General features: G+C 54.8%; 2 protein-coding genes across 2 annotated transcripts in view; both read left to right on the top strand.

The window, feature by feature from the left end:
• Positions 1 to 25,225, top strand: part of LOC112310699 (copper-transporting ATPase 2) — a 72,151-nt gene extending 46,926 nt beyond the window's left edge. The window contains exons 18-23 of the mRNA XM_053916545.1: positions 17,534 to 17,677; positions 18,684 to 18,826; positions 20,289 to 20,492; positions 20,615 to 20,732; positions 21,854 to 21,956; positions 23,050 to 25,225. Of these exons, the coding sequence (XP_053772520.1) occupies positions 17,534 to 17,677; positions 18,684 to 18,826; positions 20,289 to 20,492; positions 20,615 to 20,732; positions 21,854 to 21,956; positions 23,050 to 23,326 (989 nt within the window). The 3' untranslated portion in view covers positions 23,327 to 25,225. The remainder of the gene's footprint in view (positions 1 to 17,533; positions 17,678 to 18,683; positions 18,827 to 20,288; positions 20,493 to 20,614; positions 20,733 to 21,853; positions 21,957 to 23,049) is intronic.
• LOC139440504 (copper-transporting ATPase 2-like) lies at positions 4,420 to 16,587 on the top strand. Its single transcript, XM_071220191.1, has 11 exons — positions 4,420 to 6,267; positions 7,731 to 7,905; positions 9,279 to 9,512; positions 10,165 to 10,256; positions 10,964 to 11,091; positions 11,196 to 11,350; positions 11,547 to 11,681; positions 13,664 to 13,858; positions 15,814 to 15,996; positions 16,210 to 16,375; positions 16,508 to 16,587. The coding sequence occupies exons 1-11, from the start codon at positions 6,131 to 6,133 to the stop codon at positions 16,585 to 16,587; spliced, it is 1,680 nt and encodes a 559-aa protein (XP_071076292.1). The 5' UTR covers positions 4,420 to 6,130.
• Positions 25,226 to 25,637: the final 412 nt, after the last annotated feature.

Below are 25,637 nucleotides of genomic sequence, written 5' to 3'. Positions count from 1 at the left end.
ATATCGGCACCCCATACATTTCGCACTCTACTGAAACGAGTCCATTGACCTTCTGTTACCCACTGGAAATGAACTTTGCTACTAAGGCACTTGTGTGAAACATCCTGATTGCCTAGTTGTTAGGAAGCTTTCCATGAATTCCTGGCTGTTCTCTCAGAAGGAAATTCAGTCGAATAGAGTCAGTGGACTGTGAGCTTCATGTGCATATCTACGTTCGAGAAACAGTTTTGTCCACAAGACATAGTAGTCAGTACCTGCAGGAAATCTTCGGACTCTGATTTGTTGAAGGAAAATATAGAGGGGCGAAAACCCCACACTCGCAGCTCATTGTCCTGCAAAGTTCAGCTACTGCTATGCTCCAGTTCATTCACTACGGATGGAAAATGATTTCAGTAGCATTTTGGTTAGGGCACAACCCACAGCTCTTGTATATGAGACGACTTCTCTTTCAAGATAGAGTTAGGGTTAGGGCGAGCACTAGCGTTATGGTTCGGATTAGCTTTATAATTAGGGTTAGGGATAGGGTTAGGGTTAGGGTTAGGGTTAGGGTTAGGGATAGGGTTAGGGTTAGGGTTAGGGTTAGGGTTAATGATAGGCTTAGGAATATTGTTTGGGTTACTGTTACATGTAGGTTTATGGCTAGGCCTAAAGGTAGATGACGGCCGCAGGTCGAGGAATGTGTGTCGTAGACGATAGTGCATTTCATAGCTCTCATTGTCCTGTACTTTCCTTGAGTCCGTTGATGACGAGAAAGTCATTCTGTAGATCGTTGCACTCCAACACAGCAAGGTAAATGATAAGAGAGCAAGAAAGCTGATCATAGGCTCTGAAGAGGTTATGTGATATGGTGCAAGCCGCTCATTTCCAATTCAACTGATATGAACATATTGATCTAGTGCGGCGTTCACGCTTCAAGCCACTTCTCAGGAACATGATCATTGCCGTGGACTTGGCAGCTTTCAAACCGTTCACTCCTGTGCTGTGTGAGAGAAATTCACTCGAATAGAGTAAGGTGGACTGCTAGCTGCACGCGCATTGCTACGCTGACAACACTGTATGGTCAAAGTGCGGTAGTAGGCTCTTGCTTCTCTTCTTCTTGGGACTACGCTTTTCGGATGGAAAAAGTACGTAGGAGAAACCTCTACTGTAGGAGCTCATTCCCCTTCAAGGATCACAAAGTGCTATGCTAGCATTCCTCCTCTGCTGACGAGAAATCATTTCGGTAGCTCTTGGGCTATGGACACGAGCCAGAGATCCGATATTGCAGCGAGGTGTTTCGACAGGATGCTGACAAGAGTACGTACTGTGTGAGACACCACTGCTTTCATCTCCTACTGAAATGAGAACATTGATAAAACGTCAAAGAGTGTGCATGGCTTCTGTGGAAAACACTTTTGGCACGACTTCATATAATTCCTGAATGATGCAGGGGAGCGCAAAGTCTTCACTGCTGTCATCTCAGAGTGGAAGGAATGCCCTGATAGGCCCATGTGGTACTTTTCGCTTCTTCGTCCCTTACTGCTGCACCAACGGGTGGACTCCAAGGGACGTAGTATAGTCTCCACGCCTTTCGTAGGCTACACTCTTCTTCTCCCATTACATCTAGTCCTGAAAGGAGAACATTGAGAAGACCTTCAACACTGAGACGGCTTGGGAAAAAACCCGCTTCCGACGAAATAGGTTTATTCCCGAGTGATTTTGAGGAGAAAACAAATCTTCACGAGTGTAGTATCTTCCACTGGGAGCCCCACAGGGCTACTTGAGATTCAGGGAGAGGAGTCGCAGGGGTGAGTCCCACTGGACACATTCAGGTACGAGGAGGCAGAGGTGGCGGGAACATTGGAGGAAGATGAGCCTCCTCCAAGTGGCGACCGCCCTGAGTTGGTGGTTTGAGGGAGTGGGGTGTGAACACACCCCCACAAAGCCTGCATGGAGGGGAGCTGGAATGTCGGTGGCGTCTCAGGGAGGGAGGCGGTGAGTCCGCATGTCGGCCTGCACAGACAGACAGGGCTTGTGCGTAGGCAGGGGACGTCTGGAAGGCGACACCATTGCTCCACGGCACACAGTCTGCGGTGAGCACCAGGGGGTAGCTGCTGCTCCCAGTGTGGGGGGGGTGGCGGGGTGGAGGCTGCGGTGGGGTTGCCGGTCTGTCCCCTTGTCACCAGCTGCACGTGAAGGAATCGTTGAAATCAGCAGGCATGTCTAGTATTTCGAATATGCAGTGTTTACAAGCACTTACGTGTGCAAAGCTCGATTTGCGTAAATAAAGCAGACGTAGGAGAAACGCGTGGAAATTGAGGCGTGTTGTTTTACTTAGGTGAAGGGTCTTTTCCTTCCTTACTGTGTCTCGCCGCTGCCATGGTAAGTGAATGTTGAGGAGAAAGTACCAAGGACACAGGTGGCGCTTGGAGCTGCTGACAGGCGGTGTCTCTGGGGAACGAAGCCTCTGCTCTGGATGGGCCTCCCCACATGTGCAGCTCCAGTTGGCCCCCACGCAGGCCCTACTGGGGGAAATCTGAATCGAGAATATTGCTGGGGAAGGTGAAACTGTTTGGAGCCTTTTTTTTTTTTTTTTTGTATTAGTGTGTGTGTTTTTTAAAACTAAGCAGTATCAGTAGTTGTATTACCATGTGTTCAGACACTTGATGTCTGCATTTAACGGTATTCTGGGAAGAGTGGGTTGTCTGGTTTGCTGCCACATTTTACAGGGATGGAATGTCCCACTCCTGTTTCTCGAGTCAGGATGCACAGCATGGTGTGGCAGAGTGGCACAGCGCCCACTGGGCTTGACTTCGGGCTCTGACACTGCAGGGATGTGTCCTCACTGGCTTGGAGACGGTCCCCTCAGCGTGCTCTCTGCAGCAGGTGGGAGCGCAGACCCAGAGCCCAGCTCTGCCGCTCCCTGACGTGTGACTTTGGACACGTTCCCAAACCTCTCGGGGCCGGGGTTCTGAGGCCTGCTTTTCAGGTTGGTGTGAGCAGGATAGTGCCTGGCAAGTTGCAGGTGTGCAAAGAGTCGTGCCTATTATTACCATAAAAGTAGAAGGGTAGCTTACAGGCACCGTTGACATAGTTGTAGACCTTGCAAAGTTCTGTTGCGCGCCCCTGCCAGCTGGTAAGCTAGCCTCTGCTGCCCCTCCCTTTCCTGCCTGTTCCTTGGGTCCCATGCCAGGGTGCACGCACGCCGATCACAGGTGAGCTCGCCTCTCCTTTCCCCTATTTCCACATCGGACTCTCCCCCTCTCTGCTAGTACTTGATTCTGGGGTCACTGGTGCAGATTTCCAAGGGCAGTCTAGGCTCGTTCTGGTGCTCCCGACCCTCCCAACTGCCCATCAAGTCCTGGCTTAGCAACACTCTCCAGTCAGGTGCCCAAGAGTCTTCACGGGGACCCAGCTGACGAGGCGCGCTTCCACCCCCACCTCCCCGCCCCTTGCACATCCTGTGCCCCCGCGCCCCCCCCCCCCCCCCCCCCCCCGTTGGCTGTTGATGGTTGCCTGGACACGCCGTGCCTCTGGTCTTTTCTCGTGCCTCTCCTTACTTTCACCTGAAGTACCCTGTCCATGCTCTGGGATCGCCCTCAAATCCCATCAGCTCAATCACTCAATTTCTAAATTCTTCCCTCCTGTCGATAAGGAGCTGTTGACACTTGCCCTTGGAGTGAGCAGAGCCTGTTGTAGAGGGGCCTCAGCAGCAGCCGCAGACAGGAGGCCAGCAATACTTGGGACAGCAGAGAGTGTTTCGGGAGCCCAGAGGGCGTGGAGAGCTGTGTGTCCTGGCCCCCTTGAGGCAGGGAAGGTGCACGTGTCATTATTCTGGAGCTGCTGGTGAGGCGACTGAGAACGGAGTGTGGATGGCCGTGAGAGCCCATCGAAGTCAGGCCTCCGTTGCTGCCGTCTGCTTAGTCGAGTGGCTGCGTCTCATGTACCAGAGTTGGGGGGGACCCACTGCTTCTCTGCCTGAAGCCCCTGGGGGAAGGTTCGGGGTGTGGAGGTGGGGGTGCGGGGTCTGGGGGTGCTGTGGAAGGAGGACAGGCTCGGAGGCTGTGGCAGCCCGGGCGCCCCTAGATCCCGGGTGAGCAGGGTTTCTGTCATTTGTGCTGCAGGTCACGGCATGACCTGCACTTCCTGTGTTCACAACATAGAGTCCAAGCTCAGGAGGACGAACGGCGTCACCCACGCCTCTGTGGCCCTCGCCACCAGCAAAGCCCACGTGAAGTTTGATCCTGAAATTGTCGGTCCGCGGGATATTGTCAGAATTATTGAGGTCAGTCAGTCGTTTGAAAAAATGTACCTACCTTAAAAAAAAAAGTCACCTAAAATCTTTGGACTTTCCAATGGAAGTAAGGGGAGTCATTTTAAAATAAACTGAAGTTAAGCGAATAACAGATGTTCTAAGGGGGAAATTCAGTGAATGGCTAAGAAAACATTGGGGAAAAGAGACGTTATTGTTTTAGCTTCAGATATTCCTGCAAAACATCAGTACCACCCAGACACCTGGAACAGCACATGGGTAAAATTGCCCAACTGTACTTTTTAGGTATGATCTGTGTCCGTACCAGGTATCTACAGAGCACAGAGGGGTGTTGTTGAGTCACACTGCATGTTGCCACTTTGCGAGGCCTGCGTTATAACACGGCAGTTTGGTCATTTCTCCTTTGGAGAATCGGTTAGAAAGGTTTGCACGTGCTCCTCCCACTCTGTTCCCGCTCGGTCTGTCCACAGACGCACCGTTTCCTTGTGAAGGTCTGTGCGATGCCACGCCAGGAGTGGGAGAGCATGAGCGGGTGTTGTGAGTGGGCCAGGACAGCCAAAACCAAACAGGATTAACTCCCAGCGACTAACAGTAAGAGTAAAGGAAGCCGAGTGTACTTACGAAGCGGAGCATCTTGGAGCAGGTTTAATCTGCAATGTTGTCTTCATTGCCCGTGTGCCTGCGCGCACTGCATGCAGGAGAGAGATGTCCATTGCAGGGCCGAGCAGAGCTTTTTGGCGTGCAAATGACACCGCTGCTCCATGCTGCTGGCCAGTGCCTCACACTCAGAGGCAGATGGCCAGCTTCTTTATCAGACGAGGAGAGATCCCAGGTGGGGTTGAGTGTTTTGCTCACTGATGCCCAGCTAAAGGTTGCCGGTTGGCTTTCAAACCCAGGTCTTCCCTTGCCACGCTCCGGGGGCCTGTCTGCCCCTGCTGCCCCGCAGGCCTGTGACGTGGCCCAGTGCACGGAGTCGTGGGCAGAGTCGTGGGCAGAGTCACGGGGTGCTGTGAGCGTGGCCTGGAGCCCTTCTCAAGTACAGTGTCCCATGCTGGCCTCCGCCGAGCCTGCCGGCTGTGGTGCGGCCCCTCTGTCCTTCCTTGAGGAGGACTGCCAGTGTCTGGCCTCTGTTCTTGTGCTCCTGGGGCATCTTTTCCTTGTATAATTAGGCCAGTATTAGTCGTAAAAGGGTTTGTTTTCAGACGGTCTTTCTCCCACCGTAATTGTAATTTTTGCATAAAATCCCAACACCAGGGTTCCGAGGCCCCTCTTCATACTGTGCTGGCTGACAGGACGTTTGCTGGCAGCTTCTTCTGTGTATGTTCATATCTTTTCTGAACATACACAGTGATCAGATCAAATAAGGCAGAGAGGGCAGTGGAGAGAGGCGGTGAAGGAAATGATGAGTGAATCCCTAAAAGCAACACCAGCTCAAGGTGCGAGCTCTGTCTGGTCCCAGTGGAAGCCAGGGCAGGCTGGAGCGGGGCTTACTGGGGCTAGGTCTTCTGATAAGGCTGTGCCTCTGGGCAGGGTGCTCAGCCTCGCTGCCGCTCAGTTTCCTCGTGCCCAGTGAAAGCAGCTGCCCACGCTGTATCTGGGAGTCCTTGACTCAAAAATTCTGAGCTTGCAACTCAACACTGACCATCTTTGGGGCGCGCTGCCGTTGCCTCCCGGAACCTGCTGCCTGTGTTGACCGGAGGGACAGGAATTGCCGTCGGAAGCCACCTCCTCGAGGATGATGCAGCCTCTCGGCACAGATGGTGCTGATCCTCCGAGAGGGATTTGGGTAGAGAGTTGTGGGAGGAAAACCAGCGCACTCCTCCGAGGCAATTTTGGGTTAACGTTCTAATTTCAAAGGATGTACAACCCTTTCTACCAATGCATGCTCTAACCAAACACCTCCTCCTCGTTTCCCACCCCTCTCTCTTCAACAACAAGGAACTCGGCTATGGTGCTTCGCTGGCCCAGAGGAGCCCCAGCGCCCATCACCTGGACCACAAGATGGAGATAAAGCAGTAGGTAGAACAGAGGAGATCTGCTGAAGCTCCTGTCTGCTTCTCCCTGGGCCTGACCCCGCCTCATTCCATGCTTATCGGGGCCCCTGCTGCGCTGGCTTCTCATGGTGCCACCCACTCGGATTGGTCGCCTTTACCCTTGGGACGCTAACCCTCCAGGGCTGCCTGCAAGAGCTGCTGTGACAGAGAGCTCTGTGTCCGCACTGCCCAGTGGGGTAGCCTCTAGCTGCTGAGTGCTTGAAATGCAGCCAGTGTGACTGAGGAACTGAATTTTTAATTGCATTTAATTTTAATTGATTCTAATTAAACAGCCACCTGTGGCTGGTGGCTACCAGATGGGACAGCCCTTAAGCTGGAAGGAAGGGAGCGTGGATTTTTTCTTGTGCGGTATTTTAAGACTCTATTTGAGTGGGCTCTAGAACTAGGACCTGAGGACCAGGATCGTGGCCAAGTGGAAAGCAAATGGCCTGGGAAGCAGGAGGCCTGAGTACATTCATTATGTCGGATGTTCACACAGTCGTCCAGCAAACGGGCAGCCGCCCTTGTGTGCAGGCACCGTGCCAGGTGTAGGGGATGACGAGAGTGTCCCTGCTTCTGCGGTGCCCACGCCCCTGCCGGGCAGGAGTGGGTGAGGGCTGGGAGGCCAGCTGGAGGCCGACCAGCAGAGGACACGTGCGTGATCTGGTCCTCAGAGCGAGTGGAAGTGTCCCGGGCTGAGGGAGTGGGGTCGTGGGGTGCAAGTGAGGGTCTTCCAGGGGCACAGGGGCAGGGCGGCTCCAGGACTCCTCGGCGGCTTGCTGTGGTCGGTGTGCCTGCGGCATCGGAGGGACTGGCAGGGGAAGCGAATGAAAAGCTAGTGAGGGGCTCATTCTTGGGACCTTGGGTGGCCCCCGAGGGCGTGAGACCCTAGTCTCACAGGCAGTGGTTTCCAGAGTGCGGTTACGGTGCGCCCCACTTTCCCCGGCCCCTTGGTGGGAGTTTCGTGGGTGCTGAAGCCCATGTGAGGCCACAGCTGTCACTCGACGGCCACCCCCTGCCCCTCCTGTCCACCTCTGGTATTCAACAGGACAACTTCCGCATTCTCTCTGACTCTATTGAAGTGTACAACTGAGTTAATACTAACAAAAGGTTGCTTTCACCTCCTTTTGGCGGGGAGCTTGTATGGGATTGCATCTTGAAAACAGATCGCCACACCTGTAGGTTGAAGGAAACACGTCAGCCACAGGCAGGCATGGGCTGGTTCTGGACGTCTCAGGAATGCCCTTGCTGGGAAGTGTAGACCTTCAGAGGCTCCCTCAGGTGGCCTGGGTCAGGGAGAGAGCCTGCCTTGCGTTATAGCCCTCGGCGGTCTGTCCCACACAGGTGACAAAGGCAGGTCTTAAGCCGAGTCCTCAGGAGGGGCCCAGCTGCAACCCAAGCAGCGGGCAGTATGTAACCTGTCTGTGTCGCCCGTGGCTTTCCAGGTGGAGGAATTCTTTCCTGTGCAGCCTGCTGTTTGGCGTCCCTGTAATGGGTTTGATGGTCTACATGCTGGTGACCAGCAGGGAGCCCCACAAGCCTACGGTCCTGCACCACAATATCGTTCCGGGACTGTCCATCCTGAATCTCATCTTCTTTATCCTGTGCACCTTTGTCCAGGTGCGTATCGGAAAGGGGTCACACCTCTACCCTACGTGCCTGAGCGTGACCAGCGCTGTGTTGCCGCTCTCCTCACCCGCCCCAGCCAGTTGCAGCCTTTTTCCATCCTGTGACCGTGGGCGGCATGACCTCTGACTCAGAGGACGTGACAGACCTGTTGATCACAGGTGGTTGACGTCTCCGGGGCCCGGCAGCCACCGTGCTGCAGGGGCTGGTGCCCAGTTCTCTTCAGCTTGCTTATTGTTTACCTTAACTTGCCTTTGTTGTTAGAAGCGGCAGTCGGATCCCATGGAGCTCGTGCTTCTCTTTAACATGTTGAGTGGCAAAGGTGTGGCCCTGAGGAAATTATAGTTTAAAACAGACAGGCCTCATGGGACCTCTGGGGGTAGCATTAAGGAACTAGCCGCGTTGCTGTTGGGAAGTGTGGCCTCCGATTAGTTTGGAATATAAAATAAAACTGATTTAATAATGAAAAATTTAAGGCTATCTAGGGGCAAATCTTTGTAGTCCAGATTTTTTTTTTCCTCTCTTCTTTTTAAAGATTTTATTTACTTATTTTTAGAGAGAGGGGAAGGAAGGGAGAAAGAGAGGTAGAGAAACATCAAAGTGTGGTTGCCTCTTGTGTGCCCCCTAATGGGCACCTGGCCCACAACCCAGGCATGTGCCCTGACTGGGAATCGAACCAGCGACCCTTTGGTTCACAGGCCAGCACCCAATCCCCTGAGCCGCGCCAGCCAGGGCTGTATTTTCTCTGTAATTCGAAATGTAATACACATTGACTGTAAACGGTCCGAGCCACACTGAAGTGGAACTAGAAAAGAGGGAGCTACTCTTGCTCGCACCCGGCCTCCAGCCCGATGCCATGCCCCAGGGTGGCCTTGCCATCACTTGTGGGGTGTGTACCTTTCATTCTATAGACGATAGTTACGTGAGAACGCACGTGTGTCTGCAGCTTCCCGTGAGGTAGCCACAGCGCATTAGATGTACTGATTCATAGCTGGCTTTCCCACCTAAATGAGTGTCAGGGGCATCTGACACTCCAGGGTTTTGCAGACCCTGCACATCCTCCTTGGGGACCCCGGAGCACTGGCCACGGTAGAGTGAGTGTGACGTGGGTCACCGTTGTCACCGTTCTCCTGTCGAGGGATGTGCAGCTGGTGTACTCAGAGCTTTAAAGGTCTCCCATGCCCTTGATGATTCGTTCCTGTGGCCACTAGTCTCCTGAGTCAGGAAATAATTTCAAAAATGTTGATCACAGAGGAAAAAAGTAACGTCAAAATTGGGGGTGAGCCCAGGGGCCTCTGGGCCTCCATTTGCTCCTTGAACACCAGGCCCTGCTTGTCCCAGCTCACTGTCCGCCTTCTGCCTTTCAGTTCCTCGGTGGGTGGTACTTCTACGTGCAGGCCTATAAATCGCTGAGACACAGGATGGCCAACATGGACGTGCTCGTCGTGCTGGGCACAAGCGTCGCCTACATCTACTCGCTGGTCATCCTGGCAGTGGCCCTTGCCGAGCAGGCCGAGAGGAGCCCTGTGACCTTCTTTGACACGCCCCCCATGCTCTTCGTGTTCATTGCCCTGGGGCGGTGGCTGGAACACGTGGCCAAGGTAATTGCAGCTTCAGGCCGAAAGCACCACTGGGACAGATCCGATTCACCCGAACACCGTGTAGACTTACTAATTACACACGATCTAGAGAAAGGCTCAAGGAAATGTGAGACCTGCCTGTAATTAGGTGCTTCGATCACTAAGCTCCAAATTGGTCGCTACTTCTGAAATCCCAGCTAATCTGGTAAATTATTCAAACTTTTGTTCGAGTGCACCGGTCTTGGCAAGAAACCCTGGATTTCAGGTCAGAGGTCACACCACCTCTTAGTACCTACGCAGTATGTGGCTTCTTAGCCCAGAAACGCACACTTCCTGTAGGGTCGTGCCCCTTGGAACACCCTGCACTGTACACAGCATTTTAACTTGTCTCCTGAACAAGGAGGGCTGTGGCCCTGGAACAAATGGGATTGAACCTGAAATAATCTGTCAGTGGGTAGATGGGTATTGCTTTTTTTTTCCTTTCAGTCTGAAATGTAGTTCATTGAACTAAGTGGCAGTGGCACGTGCAGCGTGGCGAGGGCCTGACTGCGTGCCGACGGGCAGCGCGTCACACCGCGCGGGCCAGCCCTTTGGTGTGCTGTGTTGGGGGCAGCCGTTTCCTGCAGGCATCAATTTACAGTAGTCCTTGGTTTACATTCTGGTTATTTCTTAGAGCAAAACCTCGGAAGCCCTGGCCAAACTCATGTCTCTCCAAGCCACCGAAGCCACCGTGGTGACCCTTGGCGAGGACAACTTAATCATCAGGTGGGCTGCCTTCACCCAGAGTCCTCGGTCAGTGTCTGTCGATCCGGGTGACTCACTTCAAACACCTGTCATGTGCAGCACGGACCTCGTGCAGGCGGGCGAAGCACATCCAGGGAGGCCCTCCTTCAACCCAGTTACGTGCACCAGGCATTTAAATAGCAAGAGACAAGCCCGAGTTCACGGTGTGTGTGTGTGTGCCGGGTGTGGGTGAGAGGCGCTGGACTTCAGGAGAGAAGGTCTGGGCCGGTCACAGTCAGGGACAGCTTCACAGGGGGCGTGGGGTGAGAGCTGGGCCTTCCCGGCGAGGTTGGAGGATGCACACGGGCTGAGAGGGACGGGTTTCAACTTGCCCAAGGATAAAAAAGGAAGTAGTATTTTTCTTCTTCCCAAAGTTGGCTGATACTAAAAATAATTACTGTTTTTATTATTGGTGGGACTTATATGGTATTTACTATTTGCCATCTCTTTGTACTTAACCAAAAAAAAAAAAAAAAAAGCTTGTGAGGAAGGGACCATTATTAGCGCCCTCATTTTAAAGGTGAGGAAAATGAAGTTTTTGCCCTGCTGCTTCTGGATGAGGGGTCTGAGCTCCCAAGGTCAGGGCCACACCTGCCTCGCTCACGCTGTGTTCCCAGCACCTGGTTCTCGCCAAGAGGGCGGACCCCAGTGAGTGGCTGTGTGTGTGACTTGAGGGCTGTTTGTTGCAGGGAGGAGCAAGTACCCGTGGAGCTGGTGCAGCGGGGTGACGTCATCAAGGTCGTTCCAGGGGGAAAGTTCCCAGTGGACGGGAAAGTCCTGGAAGGCAATACCATGGCCGATGAGTCCCTCATCACAGGTTAGTGGCTTCCTTTGTGTTCCCTTTGGTTGGGTATTGGTGCCATTGCTGGGTCTCATGAACGGGGCTCCGTGCCCGACAGTGGCCTCGCTTTCCTCCTCTAGGTGAGGCCATGCCTGTCACTAAGAAGCCCGGGAGCACGGTCATTGCTGGTTCCATGAACGCGCACGGCTCTGTGCTCATCAGCGCCACCCATGTGGGCGGCAACACCACCTTGGCTCAGATTGTGAAGCTGGTGGAGGAGGCTCAGATGTCGAAGGTACAGAAAAAGTACAAAAAACAGTATCACTTCTGCTTCCTCATTTTAGAAATCACCCCAAGAGTTCCACTGAAGCAGGCAGACGCCGAGCGGAGAGTGAATGAGGGAGCGGAGGGTGCCAGGCCTTGTCCGTCCCCGCGGGTCGGTGTGGCTGTAGGCTGTAAGTGACCGTGGTCTCGGTGTTTTATATTCGCAGGCTCCCATTCAGCAGCTGGCCGATCGGTTTAGTGGCTACTTTGTCCCATTTATCATCATCATTTCAACGTTGACGTTGGTGGTATGGATTATAATCGGTTTTGTCGATTTTGGTGTTGTTCAGAAGTACTTTCCCGTAAGTTGAACGCCGTGGGCTGTATGGTTGTTGGGTTTCAGACAATCTATTGCCATTAACTCTGTCCTTTCAGGTCTTCAGCTCGCTGGGCCTTAATTACTCGTTATGTTTCGTTCGCTTGCGTTACTCACTGGCAGCAAATTTCTTAGCAGGGGGGGGGGACAGTCACTTCGCTTCTGGAGGTTTTTATTGAAGATGGCCTTTGTGTCCTCATTAGATAATGTCGCAAACGTGGCTCTCAACTGCAACACTTAAAGCATTTGCCTTACGCACTCCTGTCCATTCGGGGAGTTACGGAGCACACACTGCAAAAAAAAGGGTCACTTCAGGTTCTGATGGCATGATGGTATCATTTAACACATTTTTAGAAAATTATATATATTTTTGCTGCCTGTGTCCATAAGTATCATCTTTAACCTTGCAGCTTCCCAAGCAAGTGCTCACAGCTCTTTAGTGAATGTTTATTTATTACACATTATAATGAGGCAAATGGAATATGCATTTTTGAGTTTAAAAAGTAGATGAAGAATACCATCTTAAGAAATGTCATTTTATCAAAATTATAAAAAGGCAGAAAATGCAAAAAAAAAAACCCCAAAACTTTTCTGCTTCAGACATCCATAAAAACCAGTGATTCGCCACGGGAGTGATTTTGTCACCCCAGGGGCACTTGGCCACATTTGGAGGCTCGTTCGAAGTGGCTGAGGAGGGGAGGCTACTGGCATCCAGTGGGTGCAGACGGGGACGCTGCTCACACTCGCAGCGCACTGGACAGACCCCGGGACAAAGGACGACCAGGCCCCGAGCATCAGCAGTGCCGAGGCTGAGAAACCTTGGTGCGCGGAAAAAGCTGATGGCCACTTACAGTAGATTTGATAACTGCCTAGTGAGCAGAACAACGTTTACCTATTTTTCAACATACCTCACGCTTAGCCTGGGGGGATGTATGTTTTACCCTAGAGCCATAGAATAAGAAACTGCAACTACAGAATGGATAATATTTTTTGAAAAATATTTTTACCCCCCCAAATATTTTTTTTACCTGTAATTAAAGACGTATCATATTCTTGGGGTGCATGCCATTCACGGAGATGTCATTTTCTCCCTCAAATTTCCTATCTTGAAATGAAAAATGCCCAAGTTGTACACGTTGTGACATTTGAGGAGAACTCAGTGCTTTTAGGGGTAACCTCTGACTGTATTCCTAGAATTTGCCCCGGCTGCCTAAAGCTTCGCTCTCGCGGGAGCGCCGCGCATTGGCCTGTGGCTGTGGGGAGACCCAGCCCCGACCAGGCTGGGACATGGGGCTTCCTGCTGTTCCCTGCCTTTCCGTCTTACTTTGGCTTCTTTTGTTTTATCTGCATTATCAGGGAGGACTCTGGCAAACGAGGTACTGCATGTTCCTTTAAGATACTGTCATCGCCCTGCTCCCTGAAAGTCACTGTAGGGACAAGACTCGAGCCACTTCTAGGATTCACCCAGTCCCATCAGAATGGCGGGTGTTGTTCTGATAAGAACTACCGTCTAAAAAACACACGCACGTCGTTTTTCCCTCTAGGGATTGCAGTATGTCTTAGGACAATGTGTTCGTCTGCCTAAATCCAACTGCTTCTATGAAAATTAAATGGCCCTTTGGTAATATATCTTATTTCAGAACCCTGCCTTTCACAGTCAAAGAATAAAGGGTAGATGGAAGCTAAGGAGGTTGTGTTCTGCATCTTTGATTTAGAAAACATGCTTTTTATTGTAATTAAGTGAATATGGTGTCTCCTGATTATACTCCAGAGACACTAGCCATTTTTAAAAATAAACCAGCATGACTCGAGATGTCAGAATGCAAATAATAATACCAGCATGTGCCACCAGGCTTGGACAGGAGACCCATCTTTTGTTTTGGGAGATTTACAAAGAAGACAGCAACGATTAGGCTTCTGTGTGGTTTTGCATTTCACTCTCTGCCCGCCTCTCTCTCCTCTTTGCAGACCCCCAGCAAGCACACCTCGCAGGCCGAGATGGCCATCCGGTTTGCCTTCCAGACGTCCATCACTGTGCTGTGCATCGCCTGCCCCTGCTCGCTGGGCTTGGCCACGCCCACGGCGGTCATGGTGGGCACTGGTGTGGCCGCCCAGAATGGCATCCTCATCAAGGGCGGCCAGCCTCTGGAGATGGCCCACAAGGTGGGCCCCGGGGCTGCAGGGCTCCTGGCCGACCTTCGGGGTCTTGGCTGGGCTGATTCTGTAGCTGTTTCCTACATGGTTTTATTTTTTTAACTTAGAGGACTGGTGCCAATAGTATGTGTGTGAATCTCATGTGAAGAGAGACACTGAAGCGAGGCCGAGCCTAGCACTATTCATTGAGTAGAACAGGAAGCCAGGGCTAATGGATGGTAGCTGCGCAGCAGCTGCTAACCGTGGCAGAAGTGACACTTTGTGAACCGCATTTGATTTAATCTCACTGACAGCTCTGAGGTCTGAGCTGTGCCCTTTTTCCAGAGGAGGGAAGTGCAGCAGGAGGGGCGAGCCATCTTGCCTGGAGGCCTGCACTGTGAGCGGCAGAGCCGGGATCCACACCCGCAGGGCAGGGCCAGCTCGGCATCTGTGTGGTTGGCGCAGGGGTCCTGTGACCATGGGGAGTGGAGTGATGGGCAGGGGTCTATGGGAACCTTCCCTTGGCCACGTGTACCAGTCCTTAGCCTTCTGTTGGTGTATTCAGTATGAGCTGAGCCTTTACTGCGTGCGGGTCCTGTGCTGGGCCCTGATCACGGTTGGTAACAATCAAGGGCGCCAAAAACAGGTGCGCAGTGCAGACGGCAGGGTGCGAAGCTGGCAGGTCAGTTTGACAGGGGCTGCCTTAGATGTCCATGTGCTGCACTGGGCGCGAGGGGTGGAGTGGGTGGCCTGGGAAGGAAGCGCACAGGTTATCCTGAGAACTAACAGTTGTGTGAGGGTTAGCCCGCAAACGGAGGTGGGGGAGAAGGTTCTGGCAGTGGGGACAGCCCATGGGAAGGACCTGGGGAGAAGGGGCCGGGTAGGGGGCGCTGTACTGCCGAATGGTGGGCTCAGTAAGATTGGAGACAGCTAACTTCTCACTGAGTATCCCCAGCACATTGAGCACACCCGGCAGTTATTTGCTGAATAACAAAGGAGGAACTGAAGGAAAATCATTGAGAGACACTGATAGGAGATCGGGCTGCCGAGGGAAGAAGGCGGGGACAGGGGGCCTTGAAGGGCCTGGGAGGGTTATTAAAAGATTTGGAACCTAACCGGAAGAACAACAGGGACCTGTGGAGGGGTCCGTGTCATGTGACCGGGTTACCTGTTGGCAAGATCTGGATGGGCTAACGGGAGGCAAGACCTGTTGGAGGAAGACCCGGGGATAGCGTTGCAGAGGCCAGCGCTCAGCCGCAGAAACAAAGTGGGAGCTGCTATTTACTGAATGAGGAGAACAGTGCTGGAGGGTCACAGTCTGAACTTGGCCAGCAGATGACCTTCCCTGGGGTCACCTGAGTCCAGGGGTCGGTGGGCTCTGGCTGTAGAGATGCAGGTTCCAGTGTGGCTGTTGCTGACTGGCTGAGCCTGCCCATGGGGACTGGTGCAGAGCTGCCATTGACCGAGTGGGACAGGCCCAAAGACTGGCTCAGGCTTACTTGTTACCATGGCCGGGGAACACTCCCTTCCTTGAACTTGGAGTGCAGGAGCTTTATTCTCCGCAGGCTTGTGCACTTGCGCAGGCCAGAGAAAGCCACAGTTGTCCCTGCAGACGGCAGGAGATAGGGAGACAGGCCGAGTTCCAGAGCCCTGGCTCCTGACCTGACCCCAGGGCAAACCCGCCGTGTTTCTGTTTCTGTCCAGGAGATGGTGACGTGCCGTCTCCTGTTGCTGCATCCACGGGAGTTTCTGGCTCAGCAAGGTTAAGGTCGAGCCACAACGTGGGGTTTTGACCGGGCAGAGAGGGGACCTGTTTCCGCAGGGGGTGGTGGAACGTTGGGGCTGATTGCGGATGGTCCTGTCAGGGAGCAGACAGGAGTGTTGCCTGCTTGCGGGCGTTTGAGTGAGGTTGTGTCCCCAGGTTGCTTGCACCCGAGTCCCTTCCAGCTGTACTTGTGGTGACCGGCCTGTGCTTGTCCTGGCAGATAAAGACCGTGATGTTCGACAAAACCGGCACCATCACCCACGGGGTCCCCAGGGTCATGCGGGTCTTGCTGCTTGTGGACCCGGCCACGCTGCCGCTCAGGAAGCTCCTCGCCGTGGTGGGGACCGCAGAGGCCTGCAGCGAGCACCCCTTGGGTGTGGCCGTCACCAAGTACTGCAAAGAGGTGTGGAGACCTGGGTGTTGCTCATCCCACGCTCCTCCCCCACCACCTCTCCCCACAGCTCTTTCCTCCTCACAGGCTTTTCCTCCCAGCTGCCTGCGGGGAGGCCTTGGCTGTGGGGTCTGGGACACCCCCGTCTCAGGTCTCTGTCCTGCCTCCCTCTCACCTCCCCTCTCCCTGTTTTCTGGCCCCTTGCCCGGCTCCCTTCCTTCACAGGAACTCAAAACAGAGGCCTTGGGATACTGCATGGACTTCCAGGCCGTGCCAGGCTGTGGCATTGGCTGCAAAGTCAGCAATGTGGAAGGCATCCTGGCCCACGGCGAGCACCTGAACGAACGGGCCCCTCACCTGAATGGGGTTGGCGGTGTCCCTGCGGAAACAGGTATCCCTGGCCTTTGTCTCTGCTGCTCGGCCTGCCAGGCTGGGTCAGGTGGCAGCGTGCCAAACCACAGAGAGCACCATGCCAGGCACGCCACCTGCTTCCCCTTCTGCACCTGCACGCCTCCCTCCCCAGGAAAGCTGCAGCTTCTCTTCTGTTCTGTGTTGCATCTGAATCTGGATGCTAACCAATGGCAGACAGAAGTAGTCCGTTAGGTAAATCTATAGAGTACCGTTCATAATTGGAGTCTCCTCTTTCTTATCCCGAGTTAGCCTTGCTGCTCGTGAGCTACCAAGTAGACATGTGGGAATTCTACTTTGCCCTTCCAGACAGGAAGCCAGCCACATGGTAGAACTCGAGTAGGAAGTTGTATTTCCGGAGCTGGCAGAAGTCAGGGGAAGCTGATGGGAATGGTCCGTCCATGCAAAGAAGGGGCACTGCTTGGAGTGACGGCTTTCGAATATGGCCTGTCTTATTCTAAGGATAGCCTGGTAGCCTTCGGCATGGGAGTGTGGAAACACCCCACCCCCCAAACCAAAACCTGCGTCTAGTGTTTCCTCTTAAGGATGTCGGTAGTTGAATCTTGCGGTAAACTTTACTGTTAGAAGCCATGTACCGCCTTCTAGCAATTTAAATAAAGCCCCAGGCGGGCCTTTCTATTCTGTTTCTGAGCACTGGTCCGTGCAGGGACACCTAAGTTACTGGCACACAGGAGGTGGCAGGTGAAAGACTCACCCGGCCTGTTAGGAGGTGTAGCTCTGGAGGATCTCATAGAAGTGGGCAGATTGGGGGCTGGTTCGGTTGGGGCATCTCTGCCAGGCAGTGATGGACCTAGTGAGCACTTGCCTTTGGTGCTGGAGAAACAGAAACGGCCTGAAAAGGAAGCAGCAGGTCCCCTAGAGGCAAACAAGGACACCACACAATGTTTGAGGTGTTACTTCCATTTTTACGTGTGACGTGTGTGCCTTTGAATGCCTGTTTTAATCAGACCCATGTGTTCTGCACGTGGTCCTTCGGGTGGTGTTGAGAGGCGCTTGCTAGGCTCAAGGGTCTCAGAACGGGAAGGTGGCTCTTCTGCTGTGAAAAGGGTTCTGTAGCATCTAGTGATCTCTTGCAATGGACGTGTGCTCTTTGGGGATAACCACCATCTCTTTCGACCAGACGCCGCTCCCCAGACCTTCTCTGTGCTGATTGGGAACCGAGAATGGATGAGGCGCAACGGCTTAGCCATTTCCCGAGACGTCAGTGACTCGATGACAGACCACGAGAACAAGGGCCACACAGCCATCCTGGTGGCCATCGACGGTATCACCACGCCCGCGCCTTCCTCCTGCGTGCAGAAATGGAGTGGCTAGGGGATGGCAGGCAAAGATGGATTCTGCCCTTTTAAAAAAAAATAGCCCTTCCTGTTGATTCTAGTCCTGCTTTGGCAAAGAGGCCTTGCCGCCCTCCTCCTGTCACCCGAGGCCTTTCCTGTGCCCTCTCCCCATCCTCTCCGTCAGTGTGGCTCCTGGCCAGGCCATCCTGGCCGTGGGCAGGCCACACCGGTCACGGTGCAGGTGGTCTGCCTGCCTTAAATCATGAGGTCCGCAACTGTCTTCTGAGCCTCTTAAAATCACATGTAGACTCAGTACCCAGTGTTGCAAAGGAAATAACTTACAATGCGGTCTTTTCACTGCTCCAGCCAAATGTGTCCTCTTCCCCTTCTCTTTTTTTCGCTCCTCCCACCACCAGCCCGCCTCCTAAGCCCTCATGAACCCACAGTGCCCTCGGCTCATCAGAGCACAGCTGGACTAGCTCGAGGGGCCAGCCCCTACAGTATCCTAGTCACCCTCACTCCGCTCCCCCCACACCTGCTCGGCATCTGAAAGATTCACTCAAGAAAAAAATCTGTACCAGTATTTTTCATCATAAGAGAAAAAAAGAAAGTACTAATTTTCTCGCTGTTCAGACATTTCATTGCTTTCTAAGTAGCGTTTGCTGTTTTTGTTACATTTTAATGGCTAATGTATATCGAGTTATGAGCCACATACTCTGCAAAGTAACAGATGTGCCTTGCAGAATATTTGGAAAGTTCTGAGAGCTATAAAGAAGGAAATGGAGTCACTTGTTACCCTGCCCCTCAGAGAGCCCAGCGGACATTTTGACAGTCCTTCCGGACTCCTGGACGCATCCGTCAATGTGTGTAGATTTTACAAAACAGAATCAAACCACATTATGTTCTATAATTGGGTGTTTGGGCTTCTGCGTGTGACGTGATATGACAGGGGCCGGGGCCTTGCTGCGGGCCCTCACTGCGCTGCCTCCGCAGGGCTGCTCTGTGGGATGATTGCCATCGCCGACGCCGTCAAGCCGGAGGCTGCCCTGGCTGTGCACACCCTGAAGAGTATGGGTGTGGATGTGGCCCTGATCACGGGGGACAACCGCAAGACAGCCCGAGCCATTGCTACCCAGGTACGGGCCAGCCCTCTGCCCTCCTCCACTCTGAAGTGACTAGGCTCACAGAAGCGGTTTGAGAAGAAAAATGCCTGTGCATCCGTGCTCAGCTCTGTCTCTGTGCTCCCCCGGCTGGCTGCCTCTCCCACCACGTAGTACCTCCCCCCGACCCTACCCTGGGGGGCGCTGGGCCGCCAGAATAGGGCTCCCCGCTGCGGGCCTGGGAGCCCTCGTTCATGCAGGACCCGCTGCCGCCCTGGAGCAGCAGTTCCATCCTCCATTACCCAGTGTTCCCGGTGAAAAAAGAACCATGGCTTCCGGGGTGACATGAACAAACAACTCTGCAGGCTTTATGTTGAAGGCATGTTTTGCTAGCTCCCACTTCCCCACCGTGGGTGCCAGGTATGCGGCAGACCCCGGGTGCAACTTCCCCGCCCCCCCGGGCCCCGGCAGCCCTGGGCTCTGAGTCTGGGCCCTGAGGACAGGACTGCTGCGTGCTGGCCTGGCCTGGCGCACGGGGTGGGGTAGAGGGGCTCCAGTGCGAGTTCCCAAAAAGCATCTACACCCCTCCTCCCAAAGTCGTGCGTCAGCTTGTACACTTTTGGAAACAAGTTGCTCCATCTGAGGGAAGCAGCAGTGCCCCTCTTCACAGGGTACTCCTTGCTAACGACGGATGTGCTGAGTCACTCCCCTTCCTGGTGCAAACTCGTTCACCCACCCAGCAGGCACTTACTAAGCACCACCCATGTGACGACAGACTACAGATGGATGTGAAGAGGGTGCCTCCCCTAAAGGAGCTTGCGGCCCTGTGGGGAGGGTGGACTAGTGACCAACTGTGAATTGAGCGAGCGCTTGGTGCTTCAACAGGAGCACACAGGACACGTGGGAGCCGCCAGCTCGCCGTCAGCTGGGCAGAGGCCAGGGGCCTTCCCAGGGGAGGACATGCTTGATCAGGAGGGGTCTGATGAGGAGGGGGCAGGCTGACCTTTCCTGGGTGGAACAGGCAGAATGAGTCACTGTGGTGGAGAGCGCGGGGAGCTGCGTGGTGCGGAGCTCGGTGTGCGCCCGCCGGGGCCACAAGGCCGGCCACTGGAGATGGGCAGAGATCTAAGGGGCCTCGGGAGCAGGCTGAGGAGTTGAGATGTCCTAAGGACACTGGGGTCCCCTGGAGGACTTGAAGCAGGAGAGTAAATGACTGGAGGGTTATGGTTTTGGAGACACTGGGATGGCTTGTGGAGAAGGGGGTTGAGAGGCCGGGGGGGGGGGGGGGGAGGCGGCCCCAAAGCACTGGCCTTGGGGTGGGGTTGCGGCTAAACCTGCCACGTGGCCTGGCACCAGGGGGGCTTGGTGACTGACGTCATTGCTTGGACCTTGAGGCTGGGGGGCAGGATGACTCTTGGGTTTCTCGACTCTCCCTGTCCTTTGCCAACACTGGCTGTGTTGTCATATATTTATTTTTGGACCGCTGTTCTCCTTTCAGGTTGGCATCAACAAAGTCTTTGCGGAGGTGCTGCCTTCTCACAAGGTGGCCAAGGTCCGGGAGCTCCAGAAGGAAGGGAAGAAAGTGGCCATGGTGGGGGACGGGATCAACGACTCCCCGGCCTTGGCCCAGGCGGACGTCGGCATCGCCATCGGGACAGGCACAGATGTCGCCATCGAGGCAGCCGACATCGTTCTCATCCGAGTGAGCTTGCTTGCTGCATCTCCTCCTCCCCAGTGTGCAGGCCACGGGCGCGCTCAGGGCTGTGGGTGCTGTCGGGACCGTGGGGCAGAGCCCCGGACTCAGCACCGGTTCCTCTCCTGCAGAGTGACCTGCTCGACGTGGTGGCCGGCATTTGCCTCTCCAAGAGGACAGTCTGGAGGATACGGCTCAACCTGGTGCTGGCGCTGATCTACAACCTGGTGGGGATCCCCATTGCGGCAGGTGAGTGGGCTCCACCTGCCTGGTGCCCACTGCACTTGCTGGGCACCCCACCTTGGCCGCTGGCTGGCCAGAGCATTTTAGAAAGAGTTGATTTCGTTGTCCTCTGCTTGCTAAGTCTCTATAAAGGCCAACAAGGAGCTGCAGAGGCCGCCCAAACCTGCACTCACTCTGGTCCCCTCTGCAAAGCTGCCTCTGCAAAGGGGCTTGACTGTTTGCTTGCTATGGCCCTATTTTCTGAGCCATTGGTGACACATATGGTCTGGAAAACAGTCATCACTAAGTATGGGGGACCTGCTACATGCGAGGTGCCCTGACTGATATTTTAGAGCCTCACCCTGAAAATTCATCCCGCCTTAGATCGACCTCTCACAGAAACAATCATGGAAAGACCTGGGCTTTTTCCTGCCTTACAGCTCCTCCCTTCCCCGATGAATGTCGAGTTACCAGATAGGAAAGAGTTCCAGACAGTTCTGCAAGGAAAGGCGCCCCCCCTGGACTGAGCCTAAAGTTTTTAAGCATGACGCTGCCACCTCAGGTGCCCATTGCACCTGAGTGGTGGAAGGAGCCCCACATAACCGGGCAGTGTGCCCGCCTGAGCCTCCTGGGCGGCGGGGAGGGCCTGGCTGGTGTTCCTGCTGCGCTGGGGCGGGCCCAGGCGCAGGTTCCCGCCCGTTTGTGGCTCCGCGCAGATCTGTGCTGGGAAGCGGACGCAGACCGCGGCTCCGGCTCTGTCCCGGGGTGTTTTGCGCCATGGAGCGGAGACGAGCAGTGCAGACATGTGTGAGGCCCCAGCAGTGCGGGCTGAGCGCTCCCACAGTCCCTGCAGTGCCCCAGGGTGGCTGGCGGTCACCTCTCTGGTCCCCAAGAGCTCCTGTCCCCTGGAGCGTCCCTTGAAACTGGTGATGGCTCCCGTGGACGGGCCCAGGAAGTCCGGGTAGGTGGGAGATGCGAGGCTCCTCAACAGCGCCCCCCACTGCCCAGCTCTGAGACACCCTGCCCCGTGGACACGTGGGCGCAAGACGTGGCAGCAGGGCCCGGAGCCTTGCTGAGACCTTCATGGTGGGCCCTCTCCCTGCGCTCCCCTCGGGGCCTCAGAGTGAGGGTCGCATCCCCCTCGGCAGGCGTCTTCATGCCCCTCGGCATCGTGCTGCAGCCTTGGATGGGATCGGCGGCTATGGCAGCGTCCTCCGTGTCTGTGGTTCTGTCGTCTCTGCAGCTCAAGTGGTGAGTCCCCGCACGGCCAGAGCCTGCGTCACTGGCGAGGCTGGGCCTGTGCACCTAAGGCAGGGACCGGAGGGACCGAGTGGAGCCCAGTACATGTTTATATAATGATTTATTAGCACTGTGAGCAAATAATCTGTCACTTAACAGCCCTCACATGCGGAGCTGGTGTAGTTACCCTGCTCCAGGGCTGCTAACGAAAGGCCGGTGACGCGTACCGCAGGGCTGCGCGCTGAGAAACGTGTCCGTGGGAGACTTCCTCCTTTGCCAGCATCACAGAGGCACTTCCACAAAGCCGGTGGTCAGCCCTGTGGAGTCACCCACTGCTCCCCGGTCACACGCCTGTGCAGCACGTCACCGCACAGCACAACTCGGGAATGATTCAGGCACAGGGGAGGGCGACGTGGGTGGGAGGCGCGGTCACCGTGACGTTACTGCTGCTGGTGTGATGCCGCACGGTACTTTACGCAGGCTTTTCTCATGGACAGAGAGAATACTCCAAAAGAACAACAGAAAGTGTAGTGTAGTAAATCTGTAAACTCTTCACGTGACTGGTTGTCGTCGTTACCCAGTATCGCACTATACTTGTGTACAACAGGCAGCGTGGGAGGTGTGTCCACACCAGCCCCGTCACACACGTGGGAGTCATGGGTCGTGTTGTGTTGTCACAATGGCTGTGACGTCACAATGGCTGTGACGTCACAGTGGCTATGATGCCTCTAGGTGGTAGGAATTTTTCAACCCCATTATACTCTTGTGGGACCTCTGTCACATACGTGGGTCCATTGTTGACCGAAGCGTTGTTGTGTGGCCCGTGATGGTATGTATGTAGACAAGGGATCGCTGTGTATGAACAGGCTCCCTTTTTTGAGATAGATGTTTACTTTTACTTAGTAATGCTTTCCTTTGACAAAAGGTAGCAACAGCCTGCTGGGCCCTGGGCGTTTGGATAGACGGTGTCTAAATGGGCAGCGTCCACCCGGCCCCTGGGGCTTGATGCCGTGTGTTATTGAAAGACCCGGGTGAGAGGCCTTTATCGGGCTGCAGAAGCCTGTGTCCAGAATGGTTCAGTCCCTCTTGGGTTCTCGCTCTGCAGGTATAAGAAGCCTGACCTGGAGAGGTATGAGACCCAGGCCCAGGGCCGCCTGAAGCCCCTGAGCGAGTCCCAGGTCAGCGTGCACATCGGCATGGATGACCGGTGGCGGGACTCCCCCAGGGCCACGCCCTGGGACCAGGTCAGCTACATCAGCCAGGTGTCTCTGTCCTCCCTGAAGTCCGACAAGCCGTCGTCCCAGCACAGCACCGCGGCCAAGGACAATGGGGACAAGTGGTCTCTGCTCCTGAACGACCAGGACGAAGAGCAGTGCATCTGAATGCACCCACGTGGCGCACACCCAGGGGCCCATGTCCTCGCTGACCAGCAGCTCTAGCCCCATAGGGCAGCTCCACCAGCTGCAGGGCAGGCAAGCCTTGGGCACTTTCGCTCCCTGGTCATGCTGGATCTTTCCTGCCTGCGGCAGGCAGCACTGCCCAGATGCGGCTCCTGGGTAGGACCCCATGCCTGGACCCCACAGGCCCCGGGTGAGGCTTCGCCCGTGCCATGGGGTGGGTCTGTTGGGGACGTGGCTGGCCTGCAGTCGGGGCAGGATGCAGCCAGCCCTCCCCACAGACCTCTGCTTGAGCCCCGGGGATGATTACCCGGGAAATGAGGAAACCCCCGCCTTGACCAGACTCCACTGAACTGGGCCATGGAACTCGTGGGAGACCTTGGTGACGTCCTCTTCATTCCGATGCCCACAAGCATCGCGTCTCTAAGACCAGTTTACCTCACGTGCGCCCTTCAGTTTCTGCTGCTTCCATCTCTTTCTTTTCTGTCCTTGACGCTGGGTGGGGGCACCCTCACCGTCTTTCAGGGCAGGATGACGTCCTCGCGGTCCCAGCTGCCGTGCTCAGCGCTTCGTCAGTGCAGGCATCAGTGCACCCTCTGGAGGGCTGGTGAGCCCCCCTCCAGGCCCGGGGCAGGTCTTTCTCGCTTAGGGGCCACTTCTCCGTGGGGGCTGGTCTTCCCGCCACTCAGGCGGGTACTGCCCAGTGGGAGGGAGGGGCTCAGAGCCTGAGACTTGAGAAACTCTGCCTCCTGCAGGGTCCGTGCTTGGGCCCCTAGAGCCTTGGGGGGCGGGGTGGGGCTTGTGCCTGCAGGAACCTCCTTCACGACCCTGGAAGCCTTGGTGACGTGGTCTGCTGTGTGACTGCCACTCAGCCCAAAGGGGAGGTCACATCAGGGGTGTGCTGGTGGCATGGGACTCCGGGGAACGATGCCACATCAGAGCGAGTCGCAGCTCCCCTCCACGAGCTCCTGCTGCTTCTGCATGGCCAGATGGTGGTGCTGTAGGAAAGGGGTGGCCGTGACCTCCCAAAGGCAGAGTCCTTTTGTCACTTTCAGCAGCTCTTTGTGACGGCATGACATTGGAAAGGACAGGAATGTGGCTAGTTTCAGACTTTGCAGTTGCTGGTGTGGGAATAGCCTAGTGGAATCAGAATCTTAGAATTCTAAGTGCTCTGCCTAGTCTAAATTAAAGGGGAATCCCTTGTCGCACACACACAATCATTTTATTTATTGTCAGTAATTTTCCAAGGCAATGTTGAGCATTCTTTATAAGTTACCTCTGAAACCCTCCCAACAAACCAGCAGAGTGGACACTACAGTCCGCCCCCCACAGGCAGGGGAGCGTCCTGCCCAGGATCGCTCAGCCGGGACACATGCCGGAACAGGGCCCGAATCCAGGTGTGCGGGCTCTGACGTCTCCCTGTACCGCTGCTGTGCCTGGAGTGCTTTCCTTGATAAGGATAAACCAGAAAAGGCCCTGGCTCCTGGAGGAACAGCCCTGCCGGGCGGTGTGCTCATCAGGTGGACGCAGAATGAAATTTGATCACTAGGCCCCAGCCCCTTCCCTTGGATGAGTTGTTTCTGTTTTCTCCTGTAATTTCGTTTTCGCCGGGTCTTACCCTCTAAAATCCAGGTGCAGGGTTGCGTTGTGTTTTTATTCTTTTCGGTCTTTCTTTTCCTCCCCAGCCCCTTCCTGCCATGGGTCCCCAGTTGTCTTTGTTCTCGGCTGTATTGGGGGAGTGTTTCTTGTCACCTAACTAGGCTAATCATTTTCTGAAGACTAATTGCATTGATTTTTTAAAAATCTTTTAGGACCATACACATGTTTATATAGACCTAAAGATATTTATGTATTGTACAGAAAATAAACTTTTAGATGTTCAAATTGGGTGGGAGTTAGAACAATTCCTGCTTCAGAAACTTTTCATGCTGCATTAGAATCAAGCTTCCTTTTATTGATTAAAACCCCCCTGCTTTTGGCTGGCCCTGCCTGAGTGAGCAGCGCCGCCTTAAGGGAGAACCTGGAAGGGCTGGCTTTACTCTCGGTGACCTGTTGGGGGGAGAGAGGGGTGGGGGCCTAGCCATGGCCGGCGGATGCCTCCCATTGGACATCCCCAGCCCTGAGTGAGCCCCTCTTCCCAATGCCTGCCCCACTGGTGTGTGGGAGCCCTCTGAAGGGTCTCCCGTGTCAGGGCATCTGTCCCCCTGGGCACACGGCCCTGGTTACCCTGGCAACACATTCTCTGGTCGAGGGGGCTGGTCTACAAAAGGCCGTTCACAGACGCACGCATGTTAAT

Source organism: Desmodus rotundus, chromosome 13, assembly GCF_022682495.2.
Source record: "Desmodus rotundus isolate HL8 chromosome 13, HLdesRot8A.1, whole genome shotgun sequence".
Classification (NCBI taxonomy): Eukaryota; Metazoa; Chordata; class Mammalia; order Chiroptera; family Phyllostomidae; genus Desmodus; species Desmodus rotundus.
This window is presented reverse-complemented; position numbering and strand designations above follow the sequence as displayed.

What these genes read in the sequence shown, in the direction of transcription:
- LOC139440504 (XM_071220191.1), top strand. Translation starts at nt 6,131, where the DNA reads ATGCATGCTCTAACCAAACACCTCCTCCTCGTTTCCCACCCCTCTCTC. An exon ending in CGATGAGTCCCTCATCACAG is followed by an intron (nt 11,092 to 11,195) that starts GTTAGTGGCTTC and finishes TTCCTCCTCTAG; the next exon opens with GTGAGGCCATGCCTGTCACT. An exon ending in TTGTTCAGAAGTACTTTCCC is followed by an intron (nt 11,682 to 13,663) that starts GTAAGTTGAACG and finishes TCCTCTTTGCAG; the next exon opens with ACCCCCAGCAAGCACACCTC.